This window comes from Microtus pennsylvanicus, chromosome 1 (genome assembly GCF_037038515.1).
Source record: "Microtus pennsylvanicus isolate mMicPen1 chromosome 1, mMicPen1.hap1, whole genome shotgun sequence".
Taxonomy (NCBI): Eukaryota; Metazoa; Chordata; class Mammalia; order Rodentia; family Cricetidae; genus Microtus; species Microtus pennsylvanicus.
Genome location: NC_134579.1, coordinates 28,925,337 through 28,939,575, shown reverse-complemented (window position 1 = coordinate 28,939,575; position 14,239 = coordinate 28,925,337). Strand labels below are relative to the sequence as shown.

The following is a 14,239-nucleotide window of genomic DNA, read 5'->3' as shown; positions in this document are numbered from 1 at the left end:
CTGCCGTCGGGTCCTCAGGCCCCACCCCTAGCGCGCAGCCCCGCCTCTTGGTCCTCGCGCGTGCGCATCTGTGCATTTCCCGTGGGCCTCTGGGGGCGCGGCGGATTTGTAATCCGTGGCGGGTTCGTGATCGATGGCTTGCCACCCCGCTTCCTGTGCAGGCAACCGCCAGGACAAGTGGAGCGACTCCTCGCTTCTGGAGAAGCGGCTGTCAGAGTGCTCGATACGCCACCAGCTGCTTCAGCAGTGGGCGAGCATGTCGAGCGCGTTCGCGTCGGAGGCGGAGCCGGAGCCGGAGCGGTGCGAGGAGAAGGCTGCCGCGGCGGCCGGGGACTACCCGCTCGTGTTCCTGTGCGCGCGCTGTCGCCGGCCGCTGGGCGACTCGCTCACCTGGGTGACCAGCCAGGAGGACAAGAGCTGCATCCTTCTAAGCTGTCAGTTCTGGCTCGGGCCGGTAGCGTCGTCTCCGGCGGGAGGGCTTTCCGGGGTGGGGGTGGGGGCGTGAGCAAACAGGGTGGAGGGGAGTCCTGTCCGTGGCTCACGAGGGACGGGTCCAGAAGGGCCTCGGTTGAGCGTCGTCGTGGACATTATTCAGAAACAAGTGACCGAGCGTTTCAGGGCAGTGTCAAGATTTTTCAGATCTGACTGGCTCCGTTAGCCCATGGCCCTTACAGCTTCAAGTGTTAAAACCATACAGTTGCTGGTGTGTGTGGGTGGCGGGGGGAGTGAGATTGTGGGCCGCCATCGACTTTAGCTGTCCTTGGGCTAACTGTCCGACAGCTTGTGCCTCAGTTGTCTCTTCTCCAAAATGTTAGATAATACATGGGACAGCGGGATGATTAAGTGAGTAGGCTATTTCTTTAGGAGTGATCCACCCTGTTAGCCTCTTTGATAGAAGTTTAGCATTGCCACTGTTAATTTGGACAGCCTAAAATTGGGTTGAGATTTTTGATATAGTATAATATTGTGTTTATTTTGTTTATGGGTTTTAAAGAAATAACGTTAAGACTTTCATTTTTTCCGTTTTTTAAATAGCTTTTCTATCTTGCTTTTTGTATGTATTAATACTGTTGTTAGGTTTTAGAATATAACCTGTGTAAACTAGATGAGTTTATTTATCCCCATATTAATAATTCTGAGTCTTATAAAGTTTCCCATAGTGATTCACTGGAAATACCCCCTTTGCATTTATTAAACAATGCAGAAGGGTGTAAAAGTTTCAAGAAAAGATTAATCTTTAGATTAAATTTTATTAATTGTTACTAATCAATTTTCAGATTAATTTCTGTTTCCTCTTGCCCCAGTTGGAGTGTTTTATTTAGCTTTGTTCATGTTTATGACATTTACAATTCTTAGGTTTTTTTCCTGTTTTGAAATGGTTTTCTGTGTTTCCCAGAATGGCTTTGAACTACTGGTCCTACGTCAGCTTTCTAAGTGGTGAGGATTATAGGTGTGATTCTGGCTCAGTACTTACATCTTATTTACAGCCACAACATGCTGATTTAGCCTTCTTGGTATATTTATAAACTCATTTCTCAACCCCAGAAATTGTATTTTTTTTTTTTTGGTTTTTTTGAGACAGGGTTTCTCTGTGGCTTTGGAGCCTGTCCTGGAACTAGCTCAGTAGACCAGGCTGGTCTCGAACTCACAGAGATCCTCCTGCCTCTGCCTCCCAAGTGCTGGGATTAAAGGCGTGCGCCACCACCGCCCGGCCTCCCAGAAATTGTATTAACGTATTAAAAAAAATAGGGACTGGAGAGATGAGTCGGGGTCGAGTACTTGCCGAGGGTGCAGTTCCCAGCACTGGCAGGCTGGTTTACGACTGTTGCCAACTCCAGTTACAGGAGTCCGCTGCCGCCACACACACGCTTGCTGCTGTGCATACATATGTGCAGGCAGGAAAAACACTCAAAAAATGAATTAATAAAAATGAAAAGAAATTGTAACTTTCCCATTCCCGAATTGCTTGTTTAGTTCTCACCAGTGTCTTTCTAGTCCCCAAGGAAATGTTAAGTTTGGGAGCTGGAAAACCTTTATCCATAGATGCTAACTTGGGTCGCCGTCCCCTCCCCCTCTTCCCAGGGGACCCAAAGGATCCCAGGCCTGTATTGCCAAAGCGCAACTAAATGCAAGCTTCAGAAGGGTCCAGGAGATGAAGGGACCCGTAGACTGTCATGAAGAATGGGGATCTATCTGATGAGTGGACCCCGGGGCAGAGGAGGGGCAGAACGGGCTTTCCTGGAGCAGGCAAGGAGGGAAGGGGGCTAACCAGCTCTGCTACAGTCCCGCGGGAGGGGGTGCTAGTGTTTCCGGGGTGGAGTAGATTTGTGAGGCACAACTGACACCAGAGCTGTAAAAACCAAAATAGACGCATGGACTCCATCTCGGCTTCCAACCGGAGCAACTGAATATGTGGGTGTAGGGGTTACCAGGGCAAACTGTGGAAGGGGTGACATGGAGACCTTGACTAAATGATGCCGCTTCTTCGTTTCCCTCTGGGGGTGTTTTGAACTGCTTCCCTGGCCCAGCTGTGAGGTGCTCAAGCACAAGATGTCTGGTGGCCGGGGACCTGCTCAGTTACTTTTAGAGAGAAGAGCTGTGTGCTGCAGTACAGGGACGACCATCTTCCTTGGTCTCTGCCCAGTTTCACTCCACCTAGCATGCGCTTCCCCACCATTGATGTCCCTGGTAATTTTGTTCACTTTGTGAGTACTGTTAGTTTTCAGAGGATATGAAGTAGTTCTTATTCCACCTTCTCTTCCCAGAAGGCCCTTGTACCTTTAGTGTTGAACCATGTATATGCCCTGGCAACCCCAGTGTTTGGGTCATTTTTTTTCCCCTAGTGCTCTGAGTTGGTCCTTTTTTTTTTTTTTTCCTCTAGTGCTCCGAGTTCTAAAATAAAAGTTAGAGTTAAAAGTTCTCTGTCCCCAGGTGTATTGTAACAGATCATGCTAACCAAGTGTTGCTCTTCCAGGTGTGTCCTCTAATGTGTCTGTGGATAAAGAACAGAAACTGTCCAAGTGCAAAGGTGAAGATGGTTGGTAAGTAAGGTGTTTATGTGAATATCATGTAGAGAAAATATTTAAGGAAAAGTCTTACACGATTCTGTGAGATTGCTTGGGATGTAACTTTTCATGATAATTGAACAAACACATAAAAGAAGTAAATATCCATTATTCAGTGGTGACAGCCCTGATAGGAAGTGGAAGTTTCTGAAGGTGTAGCCGACACTGATTTTAAGGCTTTGGGTTTGGAATGAAGAAAATGGGAAGTAAACGTAGAGCATCTGAAAATCTCCAAGCCTGAGGAGCCCTGTTCAGTGCTGCCTGCCTCTTCCATGTCCTGGCACAGACAGGAAATGTAATACAGAATCCACATCCACAGCCACTGGGTACAGACAGACTGGCTCTGCCATAAACAACCAGTCCCAACCACAGACACGGCAACCCTCGGTTCTGTGTGGCCACTGCTAGGGCTGAGGGGACAGAGCCCTTGTGGCTGTCATCTAGTGGCTGCAAGTGCTGTCTTCAACAAACTGAGTGGGAAGTCCTGCCTTTTGTAATTGCTACCCCAAATAGGAACTGTCTTGCTGAGGCATAGAAACTAACGTTAGGTAGTACCCTGAGAAGCAAAAGGTGATACTGACATTAAAGCTTTAATAATGCTAGAATGCCTTATTCAGATAAAGTATAGTTCAGCAGTACAGAAACTCAAGGAAAATTGCATCGGTATCGGGAAAGATGATATGTAGATATGACAGGTTATGTTGCTGACAGATAGATGTACTGCTTAGAAATCTCACCTTTTTTAGATTTATTTATCCTTATTTTATATGTATGAGTGCTATGTATATATGTTCATAACATGTGTGCCTGAAGCCCACAGAGGTCAGAAGAGGGCATTGGATCCCCTGGAGTTAGGAATTGTGTGAGCTGTCATATGAGTACTGGGAATTGAACCTAGTTCTCTGCAAGGGCAGCCAGTGCTCTTAACTGTTGAGCCATCTCTCTAGCTCAGGAGTTGCCTCTCGCTAGGCTATGGCACTGGTTCTAGTAAGTCCAGGGTGCTGGAGTTTTCCATCTGCCTCTGCAGTGCTCCTTTCTCTCTGCTTCCCTGCTCGAGTCTCCATTTGTCATGCCTGTGGGCCAGGTCCACTCTTTTGTACTTGGTATGTTTTCATTAAGTCAGCTCAGAAGCAGCTCTAGAGACTACGGTAAAGCAGATATTAGATCTCACAGCTGTTGTGTTGGGTTCTAAGCCTGTGGTCAGGTCTGTTGATGCTGAACAGTTTACAGCTATGTTGACAGCAGTGTGGTGTGAAACCTAGGCTGCTCTTTTTGTAATCAGAATTGGTAGAGAATTGGTGGAGAAGGGAATTGCCTTTCTCACCCAGTGATCTTTACTGTGTCACCTAGACGTGCCCTTTGTGTTACCGTCAGTTGTCTTGGGTTTCACTAGGCCTTGTGAAATGCTGTATTGCTTTAGGACGTCCTTTCTGCTTTTGTTTGTTTGTTTCTTTCGAGACAGGGTTTCTCTGTGTAACAGTCCTGGCTTTACTGGAACTTGCTTTGTAAACTACCCTGGCCTCGAACTCACTGAGATCCACTTACCTTTGCCTCTCAAGTGCTGGGATTAAAGGCGTGTACCATCGTTACCTTGGGATGTCTTCTACTGAGTGACTGACTGGGGGGGCATTCCAGTGGTCAGCCAGAGCACAGGGGTGGGCTTCAGAAGGGTTAAGTTGTGGAGGTAACTGTAGCCTCCTGTGCTTTTCTGATTCCCTGCTTTCTGATTGAGCCAGATCCTTGATTAAAGTCATTTATGGTTTCTGGTATTGCTTCTCAGTCTTGCTAATGATAGTCTAATAGTGGCTACCCACTCCCTGCTGTTCCCCAAGATTATTCTAGGGTCTGGATTAGTGTGGGTCGTGATGAAGTACCTGACCATGCTAACTTATAAAGGAGGGAGGCTTGCTTTGCTGAATCACGATTAATAAAAACTCAGAGATAGAAATTGGGGTTCAACTTGAAGATCAAAAAAGCAAAGCAGCCAGCCACTGGCTCTCACCTCAACCTCAGTTTGAAAATGGCGATTCAGCCTCCAGGAATCTCAGAATGAAGACTGTGCCTGAGAGCTGTCTCCTCCTGTATTATAAACCTCTCTAGGGCTGGGTTTAAAGGTGTGTACTGCCTGGTTTCTATGGCAACTAATGTGGCTACTGGGATTAAAGGTGTGTTTTTACTGTTACTTGGTCTGTAAGGCTGATCAGTGGGGCTGTTTTACTCTCTGATCTTCAGGCAAGCTTTATTTATTAAAATACAAATGAAATGCCACTACACTTTGGCTTATGGTTCTGGGGGTATGTTGTCTAAAGGCCATGTCCAATGGTAGCCTTCTTGATGACAGAGCCCCAGATGGTGCAGAGTGTACTGTGGCCAGATTGAAACTAGAGGGTGGGTATCTCTTCTGGCTTACCTCTTATAAAGCCACCAGGATTTAGTCATTGGGACTCTACCGTGATGACTGTCCAGTCTTAGTCACCTCCAAGAGACCCCATTTCTGAGGGCCATGCACTGTTCACTTAAGTTTCTTCACCAGCTTGGGAAGACAGACCACATTCAATGGTACCAAGATGTGAGAGGGCTCATGTGAGCTTTTGTACAGGTTGTGGTTGATTCTGAAAATTCAGATTATCCACTTATTATCAGTATATCCTTAGAGTTCAAATCTCAGGTTTTTCTAAATCTTTTTCTTGATGAACAATCTTGATACTGTGTAGCCTCCTAATTATTATGAAGCTTGATATATACAGAGCATGTAGATTTGCCTGTTCATCATTGGCAGTGTAGGTGGGGTTTTCTACTTGGGATCTACTAAGATGTTTGTGGAAGGATACTGAGAAATATGCTTTACTTGACAAATTAAAAGCAATTCAATCAGTTCCATACATGGAGCAAGAAACCCAGAACTCATGGGCAGGGAGCAGAAACTGGAAGCTGCACAAGTCGCCATGGGGCAAGGATCCGGCCCAGGGAATGCAGGGAATGCAGCAGTTGTGGGTGCACTTGGGAAATTTCTAAGATGCCACATGCAGTAAACTCTGCTGTGGTGGGGATTCTACAAAAAATGGCTTAGATAAAAGCAAGCCAAGTGGGCAGGGTTGGGAGACTGTCTGAGTCGTGGACTGGTGAGGCCGTTAGGCTGTCCACCCAGGAGGCATGGAGTCCGGCCCCACGTTGGGTGCCAAATGTGGAAGGAAGCTTAAAAGAAATCCCATACTAGATCAGCATTGAGAAATAGACGATTATTTATTTAGGGGTAAACTCACAAATCAGAATTCTGCTTGAATGGAGAACAGAAAGCGAATCCAGCAACCAGAAAGAGCGGCTGGAAAAGAGGCTGGAGGCAGCTCTACATCAACATGTATGGTATAAGAGGCCATGCCCCAGTAGGCGGGAAACCACTGGCTGTAAGACTTCCTACAGCAGATGTTTTTATTTGTTTGCTTTTTTTCTTTAAAGGTTTATTACTTTATTTATTTATTTATTTATTTTTGGTTTTTCGAGACAGTGAAAGACTATAAAAGCATTTGTAAGCCCCCTCAACCCTAAGACATTTTTCTAAAACCTTACACTCACTCTCTCTTGGAAAAGGGACAGTCGCCCACACACACACATGCTGGACTGCTCATCCCCCTGTGTCCTTGTGAATAATCTTCAAACATAACTCCATTTTGGGAATTGAGGCAAATACAACCCACAGATGTTGACTCAGTTCCTGATGTGTTGATTTATTTACTGGGCCAAGGTCAGGATGGACCACAGATGCTCTCCCTTATCACCTGACCACGCAGCTATTCTCCTGCCCTGGAATAGACCAATCACTACTAGTAACCCTTTGAATAAGCCAATCCAATAAGTTCCCCCCGTGTGTCTGTGGCTTTTTACTTTAAAAGATGGGCTGTAACAGCTATCGGATGTCCTTCATATCCCGAACCTGAAAGGCCCTGTCATGACAGAATAAAAATACTCTTGCTTTTGCATCAATTGAGGCTTTGTGAGTGGTGTCTGGAGCAACTCCTCCCTGATGTTTGGACTTCTAGTCCAACAACAGGAATGTAATCTAACAGCTTTAACAAGGCAGAGGGGATGGGAGAGAGGGCCAAGGCCTGCTAGAGCCATGCCTGCCACTTTCAAACTGGCCAGAGTCCCTTCACTGGCTATGGTGAGACACGCCTGTAATCCTAGCGTTTGGAAGTTTGGAGGCAGAAAGATCAGGAGTTCAAGATTATTCATAGCATAGAGTCATAGCAAGATTAAGGCTAGCCTGGGATACATAAGACCCTGTCTCAAGAGGGAAAACTATGAAGCTGTATTTAACTATTTAATAAGGAACCAGAATGAGGCAGAGCTGCTCAGTGGGGATAGAGCTCTTTGGACAAACCTAGTTAACGCTGCGTGGGGCAGTACAGCCCAGCCTTTGCGGCTGTCTTTTCTCCTAGCAGAGTCTTTTACGCCTCAGCCAGACTAATCTTTCCATATGCCTTCTCCTAACTTTGGAGAACTTTTCTCCTAAAGTCTGCAAACCTGCCTGAAGGCGTAAGTCACAAACAATGCCACACCAGTTTGGAATTATGATTAATAGGGTGGTATTTATTTAAAGGGGAAAAAACTTACAGATTGCCATCCCAGACAACAGCCCTCTACGCAACCAGGAAGGAAGTCTAGTCGCCGAAGGAGCAGAGAGAGAGAGAGAGAGGAGAGGGAAGTGGCCGCTTTTTTAAAGGGAGAGAGACCACGCCCCAATGGGCTGGTATCTCAGCGGTTATAGGCTGGAGGAGTGGGAGGACCTCCCGCAACACCTGCCTGATCCCCATTAGAGCAGAATTGCAAACTGGTGTGGGGAGTGGGTGTGGGTGTGTGTTTGTTTCTTGGTTTTTCAAGATAAGGTTTCCCTGTAGGGTTTTGACTTCCCTGGAACTCGCTCTGTAGACCAGGCTGACTGACCTCAAACTCACAGAACCCTGCCTGCCTCTGCTTCCTGAGTGCTGGGATTAAAACTTTGTGCCACCACTCCTGGCCTGACCTGGGTTTGTGTTGTGTGACTGTGTTTAGGGGAGCAGAGTATTGGGTTCTGTTTGTCTGCTGCTCTGTGCCACAGTACAGAGTTGATGTTTATAGCAGACCCTAGTATCCTGAAAGCCAGGAATGCTCCTTCTCTGTTATTGCAGGGAAACTGCCTACCTTCCTACCTAGAGTAGTAATGACCCGAGGTGATTGGTCGGACATCGTAAAGGATGTGTAGACTTTGTTGATTTTCCAGATTTCAAATAGTTTGTCTTAATAGTAGATGAAGGACTATCGATTCTGGAAACTCTACCTCAGCCTTCCGTTCATGTCCTTGCCATTTGCTGTCCAGAGCCCTGTGGCCTAGAGTGGCTGTTTGCATTCTCCTGCAGCCATCTTACCCTCGTTTTTCTTCTTCCTTACATATGACATCATACAGTCAGGATGAACCCGGTTGTAGTGGCGCTTGCTTGTCACCCCAGCACTTGCCATGGGAAGATGGGGCAGGACGACACCTGACAAAAGTTTGAAGTTGGGGTGGGCTACATAGTAAGACCCTGTCTCCAAACCACAAACCAAAACCCAAAACAAACAGAAAGCCACAAGAGGAAAACACCACCATCAAGATAGCTCCTTTTCACCTGAAGCAACTCAGGGCGTGTAGAGCTTTATTTAAGTTTTATTTCTTTAATTCGGTGTGTGTGTGTCTGTCTGTCTGTCTGTCTGTCTGTGTCTGTGGAGATCGGGACAACTCTCCTTTGACCATATGGGTTCTGGGGATTGAGTCAGGTTGTCATGGTTAGCAACAAGCACCTTTACCTGCTGAGCCGTCTAGCCAGCCCTCAGCGTGTGGGTTTTAGCAAGGAGGACTTTCGTCATATGCATTGCTACTTTCTCCCTAAGCAGTGTCATTTCATTACTGCAGCATTCTTGAGACTCTGTACTGCACAGGCTGCTCCTTGAACCTCGGCTACGTGTACAAATGCACTCCCAAGAGCCTAGACTACAAGAGGGACTTGTTCTGCCTCAGCGTGAAAGCCATTGAAAGGTAGGCTTCATAGATATGTGGCTGCCTTGTGATTGATTTCTCACAGTTGAAAAAATGAAATTAGTACGAGAACAGCAGAACTAAATCAACACTGCTGGGTTCAAGTATATTTTTGAGGAATAATTTCTGACAGTCACCCCCTTCCCGACACACACTTTGTGTCTAATTTATTTGGTATTGGGAAAGTCAGATACTAAATGAGAGGTGAAAATGTGAGAAATTTTTTTGAAGTAAATATTGAGTTTTGTTTTTGATTTTGGTTTTTTGAGACAAGGTTTTTCTGTGTAGCCCTGGCTATCCTGGGATTTAGTTTGTAGGCCAGGCTGGCCTTGAGCTCAGAGATCCCTCTGTCTCTGCCTCCCAAGTGCTGGGATTGCAAGTGTGTAGAACACACTGTTAGCTGACTTCAAAGTCATGGTCCCCTGCTTTTGCTTCCCAGAGGCTGGGATCATGTGTACATCTGGCAAGATATTTTGGAGCAGTTGTGTGGACCAGTGAGTACTGTCCTCACTTTCCTATCCCCATTGTAACCTCTCAGATCAGCGTTTCCCAGCCTTCCTAGTGCTGGGACCCTTTGCAGTTCCTCATATCGTAGTGACCCCAACCATGAAATTATTTCATTACTACTTCCTAACTGTAGCTTTGTTATGAATGGCAGTGTAAATATCTGATGTGCATATATGACCCCGTGAAAAAAATCGCTCAGCCCCCAAAGGGGAACCCATAGGTTGAGAACTTCTGCCTTAAGCGAACATGGAGAAAGGTTGGGGATATAGCTCAGTGCGGTGTGTAGAAAACCCTTGTCCAGAGCCCAGCACGGTGTGGACCAAGTGAGGTGGGCGCACTGGAATCTTGGCACTTGGCAGGTGAAGGCAGGAGGATTGGGACGTTGAGCTCTGTAGAGAATTGGCCTTGGGATCCACGTGACTTGTTTTTTGTTTGTTTGTTTGTTTGTTTCCCAAGCTAAGGTTTCTCTGTGGCTTTGGAGCCTGTCCTGGAACTAGGTCTTGTAGACCAGGCTAGCCTAAAATTCACAGAGATCCGCCTCCCTCTGCCTTCTGAGTGCTGGGATTAAAGGCATGCACCACCACTGCCCGGCTGATCTATGCGACTTGGAATCCCCTCTGACTCCCAGAAGTTTGTCAGAAAGAATTGGCATTTCAAAATTGGTTCAGAAAGGAGTCTCTTCGGTATTGTAGAAGACTAGAAATATAGACTTAGTTATTTACTGTAATAAAATTGGTTCAGAAAGGAGTTTCTTTGGTATTGTAGAAGACTAGAAATATAGACTTAGTTATTTACTGTAATAAAATTCATTCAGAAAGGAGTTTCTTTGGTATTGTAGAAGACTAGAAATATAGACTTAGTTATTTACTGTAATAAAATTGGTTCAGAAAGGAGTTCCTTTGGTGTTCTGGAAGACTAGGAATACAACCTTAGTTATTTACTATAATAAGAATTGTCTGGCTGGGTGGTGGCGGCCACGCCTTTAATCCCAGCACTTGGGAGGCAGAGGCAGGCGGATCTCTGTGAGTTTGAGGCTAGCTTGGTCTACAAGAGTTAGTTCCAGGACAGACTCTAAAGCTACAGAGAAACCCTGTCTCAAAAACAAAACAAAACAAGAAAAAAAAAAAAAAAACAGAAACAAAACAAAAAATAATTGTATGTTTTTTTTTTTGTTTTTGTTTTTTGCTTTGTTCGTTTTCTTTCTTTTTTTTTTTTTCCGAAATTCAATGTCTGTATTCTTCAAGGTTTCTAAAATGTATTAGGAAACAAGGCGAATTAGGTGCTCCGGGCCCCTAATTTCAGATAGTTTTTTGATGAACAGTTTTTAGTGGTAATGTTATACAGTGTGTCGACCACATCCACCCTCCTTACCCCAACTTTTCCCAGCTCCGTCCCACTGCTTCCCTCTAAGACTTCCAAGCCTCTTTGTTTTTAATTTAAATAACCTATCAAGTCCAGTTTTGTTGCCTCTGCTCCTGGGAGTGCGGCTGTCCACTGGAGCGGTCCACCTGCCAGGGCTGCCCCTGAAAGAAAATGGCTCTTCCCCCCTCCGGAAGCCACCAGCCATCTGTAGCTTCCTTGATCATTTGAGAAGGCCACATGGAAGCCTGCTGTTTTATTATGTATGTATATGTTCCTGAGTTTAATTGGAATTACCCTACATAGGAAATTATGCTCATCCCAGAAGCCCTGGGTTGCCAGATAGAAAAAGCCGGTGCTAGATATGGGAACCCTTACCCCCCAGAACAATTCCAGAGGTCTTAATAACCTTCCAATTGATTGACCTTTTAAAATAGGAAATACAAAATTAGATCAGCTCATACCAATGCCTCTCAATTTGTCCTTATAAAGATGTGACGCTAAGACTCTGTCTATCAGGAAAGGACAATTTAAGAGGAAAATGACAATACTTGCTTGAGTTACTTTTACCATGATTGTTTAATTTCTTACATTTTTCTCCTTAATTTTTTTAAAACATTGATTTTTTTTCCAGTAATTAATTGATAGTTTTGTGTTTGGCATCTTTTAAAACCAGACAAGTTTAAATCAGAAATCTTTTTTTAAAACTTTATTTATATTTTATGTATATGAGTATGTATACTTGCACACTAGGTTGTGAGCCACCATGTGGTTGCTGGGAATTGAACTTGGGACCTCTGGAAGAGTAGCCAGTGCTCTTAACTGCTAAACTATTTCTCCAGCCCTTCTTTTTGTTGTTGTTGTTGTTTTTTTTTTTTGTTTTGTTTTTGTTTTTAGAGACAAGGTTTCTCTGTAGCTTTGGAGCCTGTCCTGGAACTAGCATAAAGCAAGCTTTGGTTTCTTCGGATGTTCTGCTTGCCCTTGACCTTGAGCCGTGAGGTGCTTTGCCCCTGGACCGCCTGGGGAGGGGCTTATTCCAAAGTGGAATATTTATAACGGGAAGTGGATGTATGGGGCTACCTGGAAGAAGCCATTAGGGAGGAGTGAGATGATGTGGTCCAGTGTCCTCAGAAGGGCTCCACGAATAGGGAATGCAGTCTTCAGTTACTCGGTGCTTGGACTGACATCGCTGGCTGCTGTGAAGTTGACACTAGATCCTTCTCATACGTTAACTCCTACGGTACCACATCTCAGTTACACTTTAGGGTCCTCTGAGAAGCAGATCGTGCCGCAAGACAAGGAGCTTTTCAGTCTGGAGAGCAGAGTTGAAATAGAGAAGTCTATAAAGCAGGTAATTTTGCTCTAAATTTATACCTTTGTTTGAACAATTTGCTGCAGTGACCAGATGACCCCTCCACTTGACCCTGTGATGTCATCTGTTTTGCTTTCCACCCTTCACAGTGAGAAAGTGAGAAAGTGCTCATCGTCCGTTAGGGAGTTGAGCTGTGAGCTAAGGCTGTCAGCAGAACACCGAACACAGTCCATGCTAAGCTCAGAAGAGTACTCATTCTAACCCAGACCTGTAACTTTGAGCAAAGCAATATTTAAATTGTTGAAATGTTTTTTATGTGTCTGTGTGCTTTGCCTGCATGTATGCATGTGCCATGTGCTTGCTTGGTGCCTGTGGGGGCTGAAAGAGGCTGTTGAATCCCCAGTCAGGTCCCAGGGTTGAACCCAAACGGTCAGGCTCAGCAGCAGGTCCTTTTCCTGCTCAGCCACCTTGTGGCCCTAGGCAGATTGCTTGCCTGGTATTCAGCTCAGTGCTGAATACTAACGTTCCTTGAGACATGTGTAGCTGTAGATTGTGGGTTGGGTTGCAAATAAAGCTAATGAAATTATGATTATGTTTTATTCAAGTTAGACTCACTCCTCTAAGGAGTTCGTTAGGCCTGACATCTTAATGTCTTGCAGAGCATGCAGAATGGCGTAAGTTATTTTAACCATGAAACTGAGGCATCAATCATGCTAACCCTTGTGTTTCTCCATGCTCTTTCAATTCGGTAGATGGAAGATGTCCTGAGAGCCTTGGAGACGAAGCTATGGGAGGTTGAATCAAAACTGACCGCTGTTGGCCGCTGACGTAGCTGAGCTGTGTTCCGTACCCCACCCTGCCCCACTCTTGTTCCTAATATAGGGTCAGACTCCAAGTATTTTAGACGAAAGAGGTAATTGTTACCGGATTTGAATTTTAAAGCCAGTTTATGATATATGCTGAAATGAGGTTTTTTTGTGAGATTTTATTTTCATAAAAAAACAGTGATTTTTTTCTGTCTTTTTCTTTTAAATTCATTGTATGTGTATATGTTTTTCTATCTTTTAAAACTTTGTGACTTTTAATACTTTGTATATTTATGGCTGAGTCATAAAAAATCACTCATCTCTGGGGTAAGATTTTAGTGGAATGTGTTAGATTTGGATTTTCTATAATGTAAAACTTTTATGAGGAACATGTACTTTTATAATAAGGAAGAGAATAAAAATTTAAAAGTGCTTGAAGGTTCATTTGTTTGTTTAAGTGAGATTAAAAGCAATTCCGGGGCCGTGAACTCCACGTACTGACTGAGCATGCACTGTGGTCTGCCCGGCCTAGCCCCCCTTCTAGGTGCGGCGGGAGAAGCTTGTCTCGGCGCCCTGTAGGGCTGACTCACCCAGCTTCTATCCGCCGTTCTTGGAGCCTTCTGAGAACACTGGAATTACAGCAAGAGTAACTGAGGGTGTGCTCTGGTGCCTGGGCTTTGGGGCCATTTCAGACTCAACAGTACAGAATGCATGAACTACTTTTAGTGGTTTTATTTGACAGTTGAATATATGCATCAAACAGAAGATGGGCCACGGAAGGGCCTGTGATACGCAGGCGTTGGCATTTGAAATGCTCAGAAATACCTGAGCTGCTGGGTAAATCACTGGCAGCTTGAAGTTGGGCAGAAAGGGGTGTTGTGGTTATTACACTAGAGAAATCAGCAAGTACTGAAAAAAATGAGGTTTCCCCACCCTTCCAAGCTGGTTTCCTAGCGCTGTAGTCTATTTTAATCTTGCTCCATCCTGTTTAACTTAACATTTAGAAGAAAGTACTTCAACACACAAAAGACCATTCTTAACATCTTGTTCATTAAGTAAAAAAATGAAAGTGTCTTACGACCATAGGATTATAGCTGCATTCTTCATTTCTTCCAGAGAAAGGGCAAAACTCTTGAAAACA

General features: G+C 44.9%; 1 protein-coding gene across 2 annotated transcripts; it reads left to right on the top strand.

Annotated features, from left to right (window-relative positions):
• The first annotated feature begins 87 nt into the window (after window positions 1–87).
• On the top strand, window positions 88–13,531 carry Mis18a (MIS18 kinetochore protein A). Of its 2 annotated transcripts, XM_075954332.1 has the most exons (5): window positions 88–434; window positions 2,975–3,041; window positions 8,992–9,114; window positions 12,235–12,331; window positions 13,045–13,531. In XM_075954332.1, exons 1-5 carry the CDS (start codon window positions 134–136, stop codon window positions 13,117–13,119), a joined length of 663 nt encoding a protein of 220 aa, XP_075810447.1. In that variant the 5' UTR covers window positions 88–133; the 3' UTR covers window positions 13,120–13,531. The 2 variants fall into 2 exon arrangements, with proteins under 2 accessions (XP_075810447.1, XP_075810456.1); XM_075954341.1 differs by lacking the exon at window positions 8,992–9,114.
• The last annotated feature ends 708 nt before the right edge of the window (window positions 13,532–14,239 follow it).

What these genes read in the sequence shown, in the direction of transcription:
- Mis18a (XM_075954332.1), top strand. Translation starts at nt 134, where the DNA reads ATGGCTTGCCACCCCGCTTCCTGTGCAGGCAACCGCCAGGACAAGTGG. An exon ending in TGCAAAGGTGAAGATGGTTG is followed by an intron (nt 3,042 to 8,991) that starts GTAAGTAAGGTG and finishes TCATTACTGCAG; the next exon opens with CATTCTTGAGACTCTGTACT. An exon ending in TAGAGAAGTCTATAAAGCAG is followed by an intron (nt 12,332 to 13,044) that starts GTAATTTTGCTC and finishes TCAATTCGGTAG; the next exon opens with ATGGAAGATGTCCTGAGAGC.